Below are 17,350 nucleotides of genomic sequence, written 5' to 3' on the forward strand. Positions count from 1 at the left end.
ATTAACTGAAAAGCTCTACCCTTACTTCGTGAACTGGATTGTAATTCCGAATAACTTTTTATGCTGTTTTAATTTACTTTGCTTCTTATTCTGCATTAGTGATCTGATTCATGAACTGAGTTGATTGGAAAACATTCTGTCTGTTTTAGAGAATGCTCCTGATTAGTTCTTTCAAGTAGTGATTGTTTCTTCATCTTATAAGTCCTTGTCTGATTGGGGGTTGGGGGAGCGGCATGGCTGGGCTACGTTTAGTTAGTGTAGTACTTTGCCTGAATGTGTGTTCTTTCTTCCATAAGAGTTGTTAACTAATGAAGATTATGTAGTTCATATTGATCTGAATTTGGCCAAAGAAATTCATGAAAAATGGAAAGCATCTATTATGGTAAGACATTTCTTATGGTGTGATTATAGTATTTGTTTTGCTTAGATATGGTCCTTGTTAATTCACAGCAGTAGCTATGTGCTTAATGTTCCATCATTTTAGGACATATCTGTATATAGGACATGCATCACTTTCATGTCTAGAGTGCTCCAACTTCAAAACAAATCTCTTTTTTTATATATGCAACCCAAAATGCTAATTTACTTTGAAAGGGGGGGGGGGGGGCTAGTACAATATCTGTAAAGCAGTATGCATCTAGAGCATGTTGGATTAGAAGGTACGAGTTTGATATTTTTCATTTATTGGAAGGAGTAGTTAGGCATATGCAAATATGGGATATATGGGAAAAGCTGCAATAAAAACTAAAATGAGGTGCCTAATACTGTGACTTGGAACCTTGTGGGAGAATTGGGGATGATTGGCACATATGTTGGCAAAGTCAGCCTTGTTAAAAACAGTGGGAATTTTCCAGCTGGTTTCAACAGGGGTAGGATTGTACTTGGAGAAACTATACTGAGGAAAGTAAATGTTAACTCTAAGGCCTAACTTCTACGTAGATATATTTTGCAGTGCCATCCTAAGCAGAACTGCAACCTTCTACGTCACATGGCTTAGAAGGGTGTGACTCTGTTTAGGATGTCACTGTTAGAATTATTTAAGCTATTCCTTGTCTGGTTCTTTTTAAAGGCAATAACAGTCATTCATTCAAATATCTAGTGCAGTTTCTTATTAGATGAATAAGGACTGTTTGCTGCTCCTGTTGCTTGAAAAATTGCATTTGAGTAGCCAGAACATAGTTGCATGTTATCAGCACCTGTTACAGACTGGTACAAGTGTTCAAACTGGTATCTTTAATCCACTACTGTCCACCAAGTACGCAGGATTATCATTGAATGTGCAACCACACCTGCCTAAACCAGAAATTAAAAAGTTGCACACAAGGTAACTTTAGGAGTATTTATTATACAAATATATGCCCCATGGTGCAGAGTGGTAAGCTGTAGTAGTGCAGTCCAAGCTTGGCTCACAACCTTAGTTCGATTCTGGTGGAAGCTGGATTCGGGTAGCTGGCTCTAGGTTGACTCAGCCTTCCATCCTTCCAAGGTTGGTAAAATGAATACCCAGCTCGCTGGGGGTAAAGCAGGGGTGAAATTCTAGCAGGAGTTCCTTTGCATATTAAGCCACACCTCCCTGATGTAGCCAATCCTCCCAAGAGCTTACAAAAAAGAGCCTTGTAAGCTGTTGGAGTATTGGCTACAACATGGGTTTGTGGCCTAATATGCAAAGGAGCTCCTGCTAGAATTCCACCCCTGGGGTAAAGTGTAGATGACTGGGTAAGGAAATGGTAAACCACCCCATTAAAAAGTCTGCCAAGAAAGCGTCATGCTAGGACGTCACCCCATGGGTCAGTAACGACTCAGTGCTCGCACAGAGGACCACCTCTACCTTTTTATTATATGAATATAATATTCAGATCTCGGGTGTACATTTTGTATGATCCTCGTGCCTGATGGCCATCAAATAACTCTTTAATGTTAGTCTTGATTCCTGTTTTCTGTGCGCCACACTTTTAAGGACCTTTGGGGGAAATTTGGGATTATATCCTCTGTGTGGGGTGAGCAGTACAAAATAGCTGTCCTCTGCAAACTGTCAGTAGTCATTGCCATTGGGGGAGAAGGAGCTGAATGCATCCTATTTGTCCTGAAAAGTTTTAATCACCTCTCCAAAAGGTGTAGAGCAGGAGCCCCCCCCCCAATTTTTTTTTTCTCTATTAACAGTTTATTGAAGTTTGTAAACAATACAGTAAAAAACACAACAAAATTATATGGCAGAGCTGTAAAAGAGGGGATAGGAGAACATGCAAGATCCATACATTGGTATAAAACAACACATTGTAAATAGGTTGAGGCAAAGAACATAACAGAAAGTACATAATTTTTACCACAAATATAGATCGTCATTGACCCTAGGAATTTCACGCTGGGAGAGCAAATATTCTAAGATGGGAAACCAGATAGAGGTAAAATTGGTAGGGGAAGAAAATCTGTCAAAGTGAGTAAGATTATCCTTGAGCTTGGCCATGATATATAAATCCTACATCTTCTTATGCCAATGTGAAAGTGTGGTATCATTGTCAATTTCCAATTAGTGCAATGATGGTCTTAGCAGCAAAAAGTAAGGAGGAGTCTCTTTGGGGTCCCCAACTTTTTTGAGCCTGAAGGCAGTTTTGGAATTCTGACACAGGGTGGTGGGTGCAACTTCAAAATCTCGGGGAATGAGGTCATGCATAACTCTTAATAGCAACCCTTCAATATTTCAGGTAGAAGTTCTAATTAACAGGATGCCTTTTAAAAGGAATGCGAAATATGTTCTTACATACACACACCTTGCTGTCATCCATGTAATGAAGATAGGGTTGCCAACCCCCAGGTGGGAGCGGGGATCCCCCTATTTGGCAGGCTGCAATCCACTGCTGGCCACTGGGGAACCCCACCACCCGGTGGAACATCCCCAGCATGATGACATCACATGGAAGTGACAGCATCCCAGACCTGATGATGTCACTTCCGTGTGATGTCATCATGGGGACATACATTGCACATGGTGATGTCCTCCTGCACTCCTAGAGAGCTCCCTCCCAACCACCCCTCCCACCAGAGAGCAAAGAGGACCTGGCAACTCTAAGTGGAGATCCTTATACTGTGGTGGCATCTGCTGCCATATTAACTTTTGCAAAATCTGCAGTGCAAATCACATCCCTTATAGCCAGTCAGAAGCCCTGCTAGGCAACAGCCCCACCCGCTTTAAAAAAAACACTTGGCAGGCACCAGAAAAACGGTTGAAGAAGAAGAAGATATTGGATTTATATTCCGCCCTATATTCTGAATCTCAGAGTCTCCAGTCTCCTTTACCTTCCCACCCTCCACCAGACACCCTGTGATGTAGGTAAGGCTGAGAGAACTCTTACAGCTGTTGCCCTTTCAAGGACAGCTCCTATGAGAGCTATGGCTGACCCAAGCCCATTCCAGCAGGTGCAAGTGGAGGAGTGGGGAATAAAACCCGGTTCTCCCAGATAAGAGTCTGCACACTTAACCACTACACCAAACTGGCTATGCCAAACCGCCATGAGGTTATGCATAACTCTAATAGTAACTCTTCAATATTTCAGGTAGAAGTTCTGTTTAACAGGATGCCTTTTAAAAGGAATACAAAATATATTCTTACATGCAGGCATCGCGGAACTCATGGGCGCCATGTTGAGGACGCCTAGTGTAGAGCATCCCTGAAGGCCATGTGGCTTCTGTTAAGAATCACTGATGCAAGTAAATATTACTAATCTTACGGTGCAGTCTTGTACAGCATTACATCCGTCTAAGGCCATTGTAATTAATGGACACAGAATGGTGCGACTGTGTTTAAGATTGCACTGTTTGTTTTCAAAAATTAGGAAGTGTTTTGAAATTAAAACATGTATATAATCCATCAACATGTTTTAATTTAGAAGCGGCAGAAGAGAGAAGAATTGCATAAGCTTGCTGAAGGTAAGCATATATTTTCCTTCACTGCACTGGCCTTTGCATTGTTCAGAATGTTGTGCATCTGGAGAAATGAGTTTATTTCCTTACTGAACCCTAGCCCTGGACACAGCAGGGGAGCATGATTATTTCTGTGTGTATTCCTTTTAACTATCTTGTGACCAAAGTGGCTTACAATATTGTTCTCCTCTCCTTCGTTTTTATCCTGACAGCATCCAGTTTGTGGTGTTAATTAGGCTGAGAGTGACACTCTCCTATATCTTCTCCCCCCACAACAGACACCCTGTGAGGTGGGTGGAGCTGAGAGGGCTCTCACAGCAGCTGCCCTTTCAAGCACAACTCCTGCTATAGCTATGGCTAGCCCAAGGCCATTTCAGCAGCTGCAAGTGGAGGAGTGGGGATCAAACCCGGTTCTCCCAGATAAGAGTCCGCACACTTAACCACTACACCAGACTGGTTCTCCAAATTTTAATATAAACCACCAAACTGATTAGTGAACATCTTTCATCATTTTTGTTAAGTTGTCCAAGTCCTAACTTCATTTCTTAATAATTTGTGTCCTCATGATGAAGCATGTTCTTCATTGGAGCAACATTGCAAAATATTTAAATTATACTACATCTGTAGAGTTGTTACATTTATACTAGTTGCAATTTGCTGATTGTATATGTTGCTGCCCATCATTAAGGTTAGATGTCCCACTAGAAACACAAGAAAATGAAATGCATTTGAATTGTTTTTTTGACCTTTCGTGTAACTGTTCTGCTTAATTCTTAATTGCCTTCCCTTTTTCTTGCTTCTGAAGATCCTACACAATTTGAGCAATTCTGTCTACAGGATATGGACAGTATCTTTCCTCAGCAAATAAACCATCAAGCGCAAAAAACTGCTTCCTTAGCATCTTGCCCATCTACAAAAAGCACAGCAGCTTCAGAAACTTTCCCCTTCATGGATCACTGGAATGTCCAGAGACAAAAAGTTTCACTCCGGGAAATAATGTCTGAAGAAATAGCTTTGCACGAAAAACAGGATCTGGTATGAATATTACTTACTAAAGATGTCTTTGCCATCCTGCGCTGAACTGCAGTGTGCAATGGTAACAGAGATGGGATTAATTTTATTCCATTCATTATCAGCAGTTTTTTTTCTCTGCCACTAGTTTGCCTTCTGCTAGGTATCTTTCCCAGGACCCAGTTAAATTCAAATATACTGTGTTTCAGAATTTGTCCCAAAATAGTTTAACGATTTTTAACAATTTCTGAGCCAGCATAAAGCTTCATTTCCATGACTTTTTAAAATTTTGTATGTTCTTGATAGCCAAGAATGTGGCTCGCTGGGAACTACATATTAACAGGGATTCCTAAGCAAAGTTGCACCTTTCTAAGGTCTATTGAAGTCAGTGTAACCTTGACTTAGAAGGGTGTAACTCTGCTGTGGGTTGCACAGGCAGCAAAAACTAGAAACACTGTTTTGTCTCTCTTGTGGGACATTCAGGTTTGTCCCTTTCTCTTTTACTTCAGTTCATAGTTACCTTTATTGTAGTAGCTACAGGAATAAACAGCTTTAAAAGGAGAATTAGATATTCATAGAGAATAAGTCTGTCAGTGGCTATTAGGGTGAGCCTCCACATTCAGAGGCAGTCAGCCTCTGAATCCCAGAGCCAGTAGATGACATCAGGGGAAGGCCTTGGCCTCTATGCCCTGTTGTTGTCTCTCCAGAGGAACTGGATGGCCACTGTGTAAGACAGGATGCTGAATTAGATGGACCACTGATCTGATCCAGCAGGGCTGCTCTTAAGTTCTTACTTACATTTACCAAAACCATTAAAACGTACAGTATACTTGGAATTAAAACATCCCTTGGCTTCAGTAGACCTAAGGCACTTGTCTCCAAAAGCATCTTGAAGACAGTTCTGCATGCAACCTTTTTGTTCTTCAGTGCTTCTTTATGAACATAGCCACAAATTATGTGAAACAAGTAGCAAACACACATAAAAACTATGGCTTGTTTTCTTTTCCTAGTTTCTATTCAGCTACATTATTAGTTCTTCTAGAAAAAGACTTCTAGAAAAAAGACTTGCAGTTAATACTTTGTTTTCTGGATTAGAAACGTTTTCCCTCCATGGCTGCAAAAGACTGTGCTGCCATCCTGAAGGAGAAGCAGTTACTGGAGATGTTCCCAACCATTAGCCCAAACTTCTTAATGGACATCTTCAAGGATTACAAGTAAGCTCTACTTGTTGTAAATCGTTAATATCTTGTAACATGGTGCATTATCAGTAGAACAGGAAGTGATTACTGGACATAATTTCAAAAAAGCATGAGTTCCTTTATAGACCTATCCTTGGTTTCCCCCGGATTTTTCAAGTGACAGCCATGCACTCATTCTGCATGCTTGACCATCTTCAGTGTTTCCACTGGGTTAAGGTGTTGCTATAATGTGGAATGTGATGGGATGATGACTCTGGACAAGAGATGGGCCTTGGGATTACCTCTCTGCTCTAGATCACATTGTGGAAAAAGATGTTAAAAGTTTAGCCAGTGTAGGCATGTTGGCAGAAGAGGCAGTGGCCTGATTTTGTAGCCCTTGCCTTGTTGTGAATGCATCATTTGCAAACTACATTGCTGTATAAGGTAAAAAATATCAATACTTTGATCCCTCCCTTTCTTGTTATAGGAGGATGTTCCTTTTTTCATTTGATTATATATGTCCAAAATTATTCATTGTACTTTGTTTGCTTTTTATTTGCCGTAGTTATTCTTTGGAAAAAACGGTCCAGTTTCTGAACTGTGTCCTGGAGGCAGACCCTGTAAAAACAGTTGTAGCTAAAGAAACAGCTCAGGGTATCGCTCTGTCCTCTTATGGTGTTTCGAAGAGCCGAGAAAAAAAGGTAATGGTCCTTCTGTGCATTCATTACGAATACATAATCTCTGGTTTTAGTGAGAGATGGATCCTCTGACTATGTTGCCTTAAGCAACAGTTCCCAGACCAGTCGCCTGATTTTGCTAAAATTGCCCTGAATCTTGCTAAAATTGCCCTGAATAGCCCAGGCAAGCCTGATCTCAAAAGCTTTGGCAAGTACTTGGATGGGAGACCTCCTTGGAATACCAGCAGTCAAGGGGCAGGGACAGGCTTCATTCAGCCACCTCCTTGAATATCCTTCAGGTCCCCAGTAGGGGTCAGTCACCAGAGGTCACCATGACTTCCAGGTATACACTCACACATACACACATGTAAATACAAAAATACAAAAAAAATAGAATAATATTTCTAAATTTGCACTGCTTTATATAAGACAAATGTTTTCCAAGTCTTTGGTCTCAGTTCCACTGCATTATCTTGTTTTATTTTTAAAAAAATGTTTTTAGACTGAATTGCTTTATCATATTTTGTACTCTGCCTGCTGATGACTGAATAGTCTTTCTGATACCTGTAGTCCTTCCAGCCCTGCCCAGCCCTACACCATTATTCTGTTTTACAAGAATCTTTGCTGTTACATTCATATCTTTTTCTCATTCTTTGTAACTTGCTTGCTGATTGTTTGTATCTCCTTAAGAGTCCAAGTAAGAAAGGTGGACTGTAAATGAAGCTAATAATATTAATACCTAGGAAAGGCTCATCTTGGTTAGTGTAGGTTTTTTTCCCCATAGCTATTTTGACATGAACATCTGGGGGATGATGTTATTTAGTGAATCAGTCTGTTCATTTTTGCCTCACTTTTCTCCACAGTGGGACTGGGAACCTAAAGTGACTTTCAACATTTGACTGTGATCTGATTGTTTTGAATTATAGGCCAAAAAGTTCAAGGAGACTGATGACATCCTCTCTGAGAAGAAATTCCAAGACTTCAGCTACCCAGGATACGATGACTTCAGGGCAGAGGCTTTTCTTCACCAGAAGGAGTGGCAGGAGTGTCTGATAAAAGCTGGAGAGGCCTATCGCATGGGAATGAAGCCTGTTGCAGCATTTTATGTACAACGGGTAAATTATTTTATTAGTAGTGATCATGCAGTATGCACTTTCTATAATGGAAATGTGGACTATTTTGTGGCTCCCATAAACCACCAAAAAGGACCTTTTTTTGAGCGGGAATGCAGTTCCGGCTGGCTCGGCATCAATTGGTGTGGCCTAATGTGCAAATGAGTTCCTGGTGGTCTTTTTCTGCAAAAAAAAAAAAAAAAGCCCTGGCTTTTGGTATTCAATACTAGAGAGCCACAAATCAAGTATGACTTGAGTGATTTATTCATCTTCATGAGGTCTCCCTATGGACTGTTAAGGAAGTTTTCCAACAAGCAGTCCAGAGTATGTTTTACATATGTGGAAATGAAACTTTGGTTCCTTTTGGTTCAATTTATTGAGAAGAATCTATTTACGGGAATAGTATACTACTATTATGATCAACTGATTTAAAAAAACCCACTGTGATTCAGTGCATTAAAGCAGTGTAAGGAGAATAGATTAAATAAAGTTTATGGTAAAATGGCTCTGATTTGGAGGAACTAGATCTGCTGTTCGAATCCTTCCAGTCTCCACAGGCAAGATGTTTGGAGGTTTTCCCGTACATTGGTCCTCCTCCAGGGACTAGACAGAACAAGTATAGGCTTTCTGCAGTGAGCAAGTCGGGCACGGAAGGGTTCTGTCTTTGGTACACTCAATGCAGAGCTACTATAGCTACTTAAAGCTCTGCAAGCTTCCATCTAGATACCCTGAAAGAGAATTAATGTAAGACAATATAGAATGGCTTAGAACAGGGGTGTCAAACATGCAGTTCAGGGGCCAAATCAGGCCCCTGGAGGGCTCCTATCAGGCCCCCCAAGCAACTGGCTGTCAACTGCTTCCTTCTCCCTATATCTTGCTTTCTTCAGCATAAGCATGCTTTGCAAGGCTTGCTCAATTGTTGAGGAGCTACAAGCAAAACCTCTATTTTCTCCCTTGGGTGAGGCTCCTTCCCCCCAGTCCCCTGGGGAAGGAAGGAAAGAGCCAGAGCGTTCTTTGTCCAGTTCCCTGGATCCCATGCAAGAAATACAAAGAAAACATCTTTAAGACCAATGAGCACTAATGTTTTAAGCATGTTTAAAGTTTTTTTAAAATATATATTTGTGTTTGTCTGTGTCCTTTATAAAATTTATATCTCTGCTACCTAACCTTAAATAGGTACACACATGGCCCAACCCGACGTGGCCCAGCCCAACAAGGTCTCATTATGCCAGATCCGGCCCTCATGACAAATGAGTTTGACACCCTTGGTTTAGTAGTTACTATCATTGGGCTACACTGGATGCACCTGAGAGTTTGGAGCATGCCCAGAAGAATGTTCGACTTTTCCCACTGAATGGCAGTCTTCCCATGCTCTATGATGATCTACTTTTGAACCTCATTTCATTAGTGAGAGTCACGCCATCTGGCTGCTGTTGAAGAAACACAGGCATACAGTGCATGATGGAAGGGGTATACCCTAGCCCAGGGGTGGCCAAACTTGCTTCACACAAGAGCCACATAGAATAAATGTCAGATGTTTGAGAGCTGCAAGGCATGAATGTCGGATGTTCAAAGGCAGGCAGGCAAATAGATGGGGAGGGAGAAGTGGAAAGAAAGCAACATTAACTTCAGATGCATTCTCCAAGCTTTTGGCTGGCTTGGCGAAGTGGTTTAAAGAGTTAGATGCCTTCTCCAAGCCAGCCAATGGGGCGGTGGGGGCTTTGAGAGCCACACAACATGTGCAAAAGAGCCACATGTGGCTCCTGAGCCTCAGTTTGGCCACCCCTGCCCTAGCCTTTATTATACACAAGGAATTGTATTTTTAAACTACTCCTGTGTATGCTTCTTAATGCTAAAAGGCAGAGTTTCGTAGTTCTGCAGCAACTATTCTTGTGCTCAGTTAGAGATCGCATAATATTTACTCTTCCTCTCTGATCTCTATTCTTGTTTTGCACAGTCTCATTTACCTTAGCCTGAACCTCGTTTGATCAGACTTTGCTTGATCTTCTGATACAAACACAATCCAGCCAAACAGCTCGTTGTTCTTGAGGCATGGGACATAACAGCTCCCTGATCATGGAGTTACATTTTGAGTCCTGATATTCAGCGCAGCTCTTAGGTTGCCCCCTGTGATTTGACAGCTGCTGTGTGTTTTGAATAAAGGGCCGCCTTCATGAGGAGAAGATGAAAGAAGCAAACCGTGATGCTGCCATGCAAATCTTTGAGAAAGTGAACGCCTCCCTGCTGCCTGAAAACCTTTTGGATCTGCATGGTCTTCATGTGGATGAAGCTCTGGACCATCTGTCCAGAGTACTGCAGGAGAAGACAGAAGGTACCAAAAAATAAATAAATCTCTTCATAAAACAGTTTGGCTTTTTTGGACTTCACTGCATGGACTACAGTGGATATATTAAACTTTCATGGGAAATTGTCCTGTTGTTTTTCCCCCCTGCCAGTGGAAAAAACACAGGTCATGACACTGTTCCATATTCAAAACTTTGCTTATGAAAGACCCCGTGTTCAGTCTCTGGCCAGCTCCAGATAAAGGGTCCTAGGGATAACAGCTGTGCTTTTTTTGTAGCAGGAACTCCTTTGCATATTAGGCCACACCCCTCTGATGTAGCCAATCCTCCTGGAGCTTTACAGTAGGAACTGTACTAAGAGCCCTGTAAGCTCTTGGAGGATTGTTTACATGAGGGGTGTGTGGCCTAATATGCAAAGGAGTTCCTGCTACAAAAAAAGCCCTGGATAACAGGACTGGAGCAATCTCTGGCAAGTTGAGGCCGCTGACAGTAGATATTACTGGGCTGAACTTTCTAATAATCTGAGTCATTCTAAGGCAATTTCATACGTTCATAGAAAGAAAGTGAAGATAACTTCACTTACTGATGTTTTTATACCGTTAGTTTTGTTTTTTTTAAAAAGCTGTGTGTGAAGAGAGAACGCTGTGACCCTTGTCATACCTGTGTTACAGAATGCAACCAGGCTGGTGGTAAACCATATCTCTACGTGATCACAGGAAAGGGAAACCATAGTCAGGGAGGGGTTGCTCGCATCAGACCGGCAGTCATTAAGTATCTGGGAAGCCACAAATTCAGGTGAGTTAAACAATGCTCAGGCTAAAAATTTACAACCTGCATTTATCAAATTAAAAAAAAACCCTGGGGATTTGGTTACTTCTAAAAGAAATAGTGGAGGGTTTGGATGAATTTTACAGAGCTGCTTGCACACATCATTAGATCTGAAGGATATGACCTGTTTCGGTGACATTTCTGTATGGAAGCTACAGCCTTCATGCATCTCGCCTATACCATGTTAATATAGTAATAGCCATTGTTCAGTTTTACAGTTTTTGACATGCATGGAAAAGATGGAAACAAGTGAAAGCAGAGTGTTGAGAATGAGTTACTATAAACTAACTGGGGAAATAACAAAGGAAAGATGGAAGGCTTGGTGAATCTGGGCATAGAGAGTGAATCTGTGTAATTTTTCTATCTCTTGCAGCTGTTAGTTACCTCAGACCCCACCTAATACTCTGATATGTTCCTGTATTTTTACTTTTGAAAGCATCTTTTCATGGAGAATAAAGCACAGGTTTTTAATGTGATGGCCAGGACACGTTAGGGGTGTTTAAGGGCTTGGGCATGCCCAGTACAATTCAGACTTTATAGACTACCATGTTGCAATTCGCTGTTCAAAGTTTCTTTGGTTTGCAAAGGCAGTTTGTTGCATGACATGGGGAGAGGAGCAAAGATTCTCTTTTTTCAGCAAACATAAGCCCAAAGCTTTGGGTATATAGAATAAACTTGCAAGATAGTAGATACTTTTATTAGGCCTAGTAAAGGTTTTTATATCCCTTTTCCCTTCCAACCTGGGCTGGATGAATACATTTGGGAAGTGTTGTGGATCAAGGAGTAAAGCTGAGTAAAGTCCAAAGAACAGATTACAGTGAGGAAGAGGAGGAGGAAGACTGCAGATTTATACCCTGCCCTTCTCTCTTAATCAGATACTCAGAGCGGCTTACAATCTCCTATATCAGGGGTGGCCAGTGGTAGCTCTCCAGATGTTTTTGCCTACAACTCCCATCAGCCCCAGCCAGCATGGCCAATGGCTGGGGCTGATGGGAGCTGTAGGAAAAAAACATCTGGAGAACTACCATTGGCCACCCCTGTCCTATATCTTCTCCCCCCACAACAGACACTCTGTGAGGTGAGTGGGGCTGAGAGAGCTCTCCCAGAAGCTGCCCTTTCAAGGACAACTCCCATAAAAGCTATGGCTCACCCAAGGCCATTTCAGCAGCTGCAAGTGGAGGAGTGGGGAATCAAACCCAGGTCTCAGATAAGAGTCCGCATACTTAACCATTGCACCAAACTGGTTGCATTTTCTCTGAAGGATCAGGCTAGCAGGTGGTAGATAATCCTGGACTCCTTTTTGTCCATAGATAAAGCAGAGGCAGAGGTGGCTATGAGTGCTTCTTGACCAGCTTAGGTTGATTTGCCAGTTGCAGCCATTCCTGGGGAGAGCTGCCTTGGCCACTCTCGACTCTGCCTTGGTAACATTCAGGTTAGATTGCTGCAATGTGCTGTACATGGGCCTGCTTTTGAAGGCGGTCCAGAAACTTTAGCTAGTACAAAATGTTGTGGCCAAAGTATTAACAGGAGGCCTCTGCAGTGAGCCTCAGTATTTTATGAACTGTTTGGGGACCCAGTTCGTTTTGATCTGCAAAGCCCTCAGGGGTTATGTTTAATGTAATTGAAGGACTCTTTCCAGCCACCAGCCAGCCCTGAGAAACGGGGTGGGAGGTACCTGCTGCACGAGTCTGTTCTTTTTCAAAGGTTTGGTTGGCCATCACTCCTAGGCTATGAAATTTACTTCTCTGTAAAAGTACATGTTTTCTGGAAAATCTGGAGGCAGATTTCTTCCAAAAGGCCTTTTAGTGTAGCGGTTAAGTGTGCGGACTCTTATCTGGGAGAACCAGATTTGATTCCCCACTCCTCCACTTGCAGCTCCTGGAATGGCCTTGGGTCAGCCATAGCTGTCCAGAGTTGTCCTTGAAGGGCAGCTTCTCTGAGAGCTCTCTCAGCCCCACCCACTTCACAAGGTTTCTGTCATGGAGGAGGAAGGAAAGGGAGATTGTGAGCTGCTCTGAGGCTCTGATTCAGAGTGGAGGGCGGAATATAAATCCAATGTCTTCTTCAATGTCTTCTTTGAAGGAACTTGATAATTACCTCATGTTTAATAAGACTGTATTTCTGGATATTGTTCTTGCTGTGTTTTGTGTAATATTTGCAGCTTCAGGCATTCATTCAAATGGAAAAGCAGCATAGAAACTTCCCTAATAAACAAACATTAAACTAGTGATTGATTCATAATATTATCTCTGAACTTGCATCTTCTGATTCGCAGGTTCACGGAAATAAAGCCAGGCTGCTTGAAGGTCATGCTGAAGTAAAAGGATGTTGCGAAGAGGACTACAGAATCTGAGAGTATTGAGAAACAGGCAGCTTCCAAGTATATTAGGGTTACTCTCCTATTCTTTAGAGAACCATATTTCCTATTAACGCTTTACTTTGGTCTTTAGATGGTGTGTTTGTCAGCATGTTCCCCCTGCCTACCTGATTGAGATTTCTTGGATTCATTTTTGTAAAGGGAAGTATTGGGCAGGCCTTTCGCTATCAGAAAGTCTGTGTCTTTAGGAGCCCTTCTGTACAAGAAGTTTTGGCTCCAGTTCAAAAACACCTATTTTCTTATCCGATACAGAGAATACCTGTGCGATCCCTGGCTCTGCATTTTTTTTAACTCTTTCTACTCTCTGCATGCGTTTAAAAGGCAAGTCACTCTTTTTGTACGTTTCCCGAGATTATTTCAAAGAAGCAGAAGCAGCTGGAAGTCGGAGGAAAGAAGTGACCCACTGGATCTAGTAACAAGACCTGTCTGTTATTTATACCCTGGATTCCTTTCCCTGCACTCACAGTGGGGCAAAAGAAATCCTTAAGTGACAAAGATTCATTCCAGTTGCCTGTGCTGCATGAGGAATTTTTAAATGATCTAGTTATTGTGACTAGGATAGATGATTTGCTAAATTCACCCTGGTCATAAACTCTGTGGCCTTCCTGTGAATTACAGCTCAATGTAAGCAGCAACTTCCTTATTGACCTCAGTATTGGGATCAGGCCCATGCCGAATCACACGCAACTGCTCCCCGCATTGGAATGCACAGGGAAGCACCTTTTCCTTTGGAGCTCTATGAATTGGGTCCCGTACACATGCCATCAGAAAAGCCACTGGTTTGGGACAGTGGTCTCAAATTCTTTGGGACGAAAAATTCTCCAGAAGAGCACATAATAAGAATCAGGCACTCTTCTAGAAAAGATGCCAGCCGACTGGCAGAATTGATGCACAGGAGATTGCCAATTCAAGGCAGTTTTTGCGCCATCAGCAGCTCTGCAGACTGCAGTCGTTAAATAGCAGCCTCTCCCACTGCAGTGTGCTGTGGTGAAAAGAATCTTATCTACTGAATTTCTGGCCATGCTGCTGTTAAAGCATAAACATCTTATTCATGTAAAAAAAGGAGAGTTCATGAAGTTTCATTAGGAAAAAACTTTCTTTGTTATTGCCATAGCAGCCTATTTCATACAGGTTTTTAAATGCCTGAATTTGTTGCTGGGGGCAAGTGGTGATTGACTTCAAGATGTTTTAAGACACATTTTGAAATAGCAAACCATGTGATAATGCTGGTTATAAAATTAAGAGGGTTGAATCTTTCCCTTGGGATTCGGTGCCTCCCTAAGAAACAAACTACAGCCCTAACATGTTTTTAAAATTTATTTTCATCAAGAAAAAAATATGCCATCAATGTATGCCTTTCCTTTTTCAGAGTTGAAATGCAAGTGCCCTTTGAAATTCATTTGTGGGTTGTTGTTTTTAATTTCTTGGCATTTTTAGAGTAGTTGCAGGTTGCATACCAAGAATTATGTGAACAGGAATGTGAAATATTTTTTTCTTCTCCTTAGCATACAGTGAATATTTAAGGGGGTATATTTTCAACCCAGATGCCTCTTTTACTTAGAATACAACACAACTTGCACACACATTTTGTGCCCACAGTAAAAGTCCCTACAACAATTACTGGCTTAATGAACTCATATGATATCTTTGTCTACATTGCATTTATCGATAGTCACCCTGATTCTTCAAGTAAACAGTTTTCATTGAAGTGCAAAAGATTGCCAGGGCAGTGGTGGTGATGGTGGGGGAAGAGGTCACAGAGCAAAGGAGAAGGTACAGAGCTTGCTACTGCTATTCCACTTCCCTGGATCAAGAACCTTATATTGGTATGTTCTACAAATAGTGGCGCATAAATTAACTGCAGCCTCTTTACAGGATGGGGAAATTATTGTTATTATGGAACTTTTAATGTGAAAGATGAGAATTATTTTAAGAAAAATGCCTGGCAGAAGAGACAATGGCATAAAAAACTGAACTGCCTTTTTATTTTACAGAGTTATGTGGAAAAATAGGCACCTCTTCTGTATCTTAAAATGACTTGATAATGGAGGCTTCTTTTTTTTTTTTTAATTGCATGCAATGCCAGATAGCTAAAGAAACCAGTTCTGTTTCTGCTCCTGTTAAAAGACAGGTGCATTTTCAGACTTTTTCTTGGATTAGTCAAAGACATAGTCAAGAATTTGATCTAAATTAAGGCTGCTTTACACTTTAGCATTGCTGCTACACAGGTATGCCTTTTGTTTCATGTTCAATTGATGGGAAACTATGATTCCCCACATCTTGTGTAAGCAGAAAAAAAAGGACATATTTGTATCAATCACACACTTTTTCCCCCTACAAAAGAAGAGGCATTTGTGTAGGAAAACCATGCCGTGAAGGGCCCAGGTTGCCTGTTTAATACACTGGTGTTAATAACTGATTTTCTTCTGGGTCAGTGATGTATTCTTGCTTTGGTATTAAAGCTCCCTTTACAAAACTGCCTTTTGTGCAAATCCCACTCACTCCAGTGACACCAGCTCAGGAAAACTGACATCTAGATTGTACCCTCCAGCTTTTCTTTTAGAATTGTAGTTGATTGTTATTGAGAAATAACCATTTGAAAGTTATATACATGTGCAGAAAAGAAACAGCCAGCTTTGTTTTTAAAAATTAAAACCATTGTAGAATAAAAACTTATTTTTTTAATGTCCCCTAATTCTTCTCAGCTTAATCAGAAGTCTTGTTAATATGAAAAGTCCGATATCTTAAACTGGGAAAGAATATAACCTGTTTACTCTTTTATATTATTGGAGTCATATTAGATTAGAATATAACCTGTTTACCCTTTTATATTATTGGAGTCATATCAGATTAACCTCGCGAGGAGATCTGATGAGCATGTATGAATAAGTATCATTGTTAATGCTGCCAAACTGTTAATGCAACTATTTAAAAGGAAAGAAATTTACTCAGGGTGGTGGGTTTAGGGGTGGGGAAAGAGAAAGTGCCTAGAGAAATTAGAGATTAGCATGTTTTAATGGAAAGTAATTCTATAAATATAACTTGCATTAATCTGAAGAAGTGTGCAGTTCAGGCTTCCCAGAATGTTGCCTAATCTTTCTTCCTGGACAGATAAACAGAGTGCAACACACTGAATTCTAGAATATAGTACATAAAGTCTGACCTATGCTGTGCTCAAGCATTACAGACTAATTCACAAAATATATATTGTCCTCCACACTTTGCATGGACTAGTGCAATATGTAAAAGATGATGACGTATATGGCTAGCAACAATTTCCGGTTGCTGCCACAGGGCTTTTCCTGGCAACATAAGTTCAAGAAATTGCTGCCATCTGTGAGCCCAAGTCGTATGTTAACAACTTGCCATGCAAGTGGCCAAGACTGGTCAGAAATGTTCATATGGGAAAAATAGTGATTTTTTTTTTGTCCACTTCAAGGGAAGGGAGAAGCTGTTGTCTCTCCTGCTGAACAGACAGTAGATGATGATAGCTCTAGTTTCAAACTATATATACTAAAATCCAATATCGTACTTCCCTTTTGTCATGTTAAAAAAATGGCCAGTACACTGATGGATTCTTATTTTTAAAAGATTTTTTTAAGAAAGTGTATAAAGCTACTCTGTTTTCCTATCTTTTTTGTAATACTTTGCTGTTAGCTTGTAGAATTTTTATGTGAAGAATTTAAAATAAAATCCAGTTTAATAAATTATGATCCCATACTGTTTTTTTTTTCCAAGGGGCACTGAGAGAAAATGAACCAGAAGTGAAGTTTTGCATCAGTCTCTTTAAAGAAATTACTGAAATACAAAGTTAAAAACTTAGGAAATTATGCATGTCTTGATTTTCAGCTGGAACAACATCATGGGTATGGAATGAGCTTTGTTCAGAGAGGTCCTTAGTTTAAATGTCACCTGAAGCCAGATGTGTGCTTGCCTCCCCACCTGC

The 17,350-nt window shown here is 41.0% G+C and overlaps 1 protein-coding gene across 1 annotated transcript in view; it reads left to right on the top strand.

The window, feature by feature from the left end:
• N4BP2 (NEDD4 binding protein 2) overlaps positions 1-17,111 on the top strand; it is a 47,613-nt gene extending 30,502 nt beyond the window's left edge. Inside the window, exons 10-18 of the mRNA XM_060246282.1 lie at positions 297-382; positions 3,885-3,924; positions 4,724-4,953; positions 6,025-6,143; positions 6,673-6,808; positions 7,711-7,899; positions 10,060-10,228; positions 10,871-10,994; positions 13,303-17,111. Of these exons, the coding sequence (XP_060102265.1) occupies positions 297-382; positions 3,885-3,924; positions 4,724-4,953; positions 6,025-6,143; positions 6,673-6,808; positions 7,711-7,899; positions 10,060-10,228; positions 10,871-10,994; positions 13,303-13,348 (1,139 nt within the window). The 3' untranslated portion in view covers positions 13,349-17,111. The remainder of the gene's footprint in view (positions 1-296; positions 383-3,884; positions 3,925-4,723; positions 4,954-6,024; positions 6,144-6,672; positions 6,809-7,710; positions 7,900-10,059; positions 10,229-10,870; positions 10,995-13,302) is intronic.
• The last annotated feature ends 239 nt before the right edge of the window (positions 17,112-17,350 follow it).

Source organism: Heteronotia binoei, chromosome 9 (genome assembly GCF_032191835.1).
Source record: "Heteronotia binoei isolate CCM8104 ecotype False Entrance Well chromosome 9, APGP_CSIRO_Hbin_v1, whole genome shotgun sequence".
Lineage (NCBI taxonomy): Eukaryota > Metazoa > Chordata > Lepidosauria > Squamata > Gekkonidae > Heteronotia > Heteronotia binoei.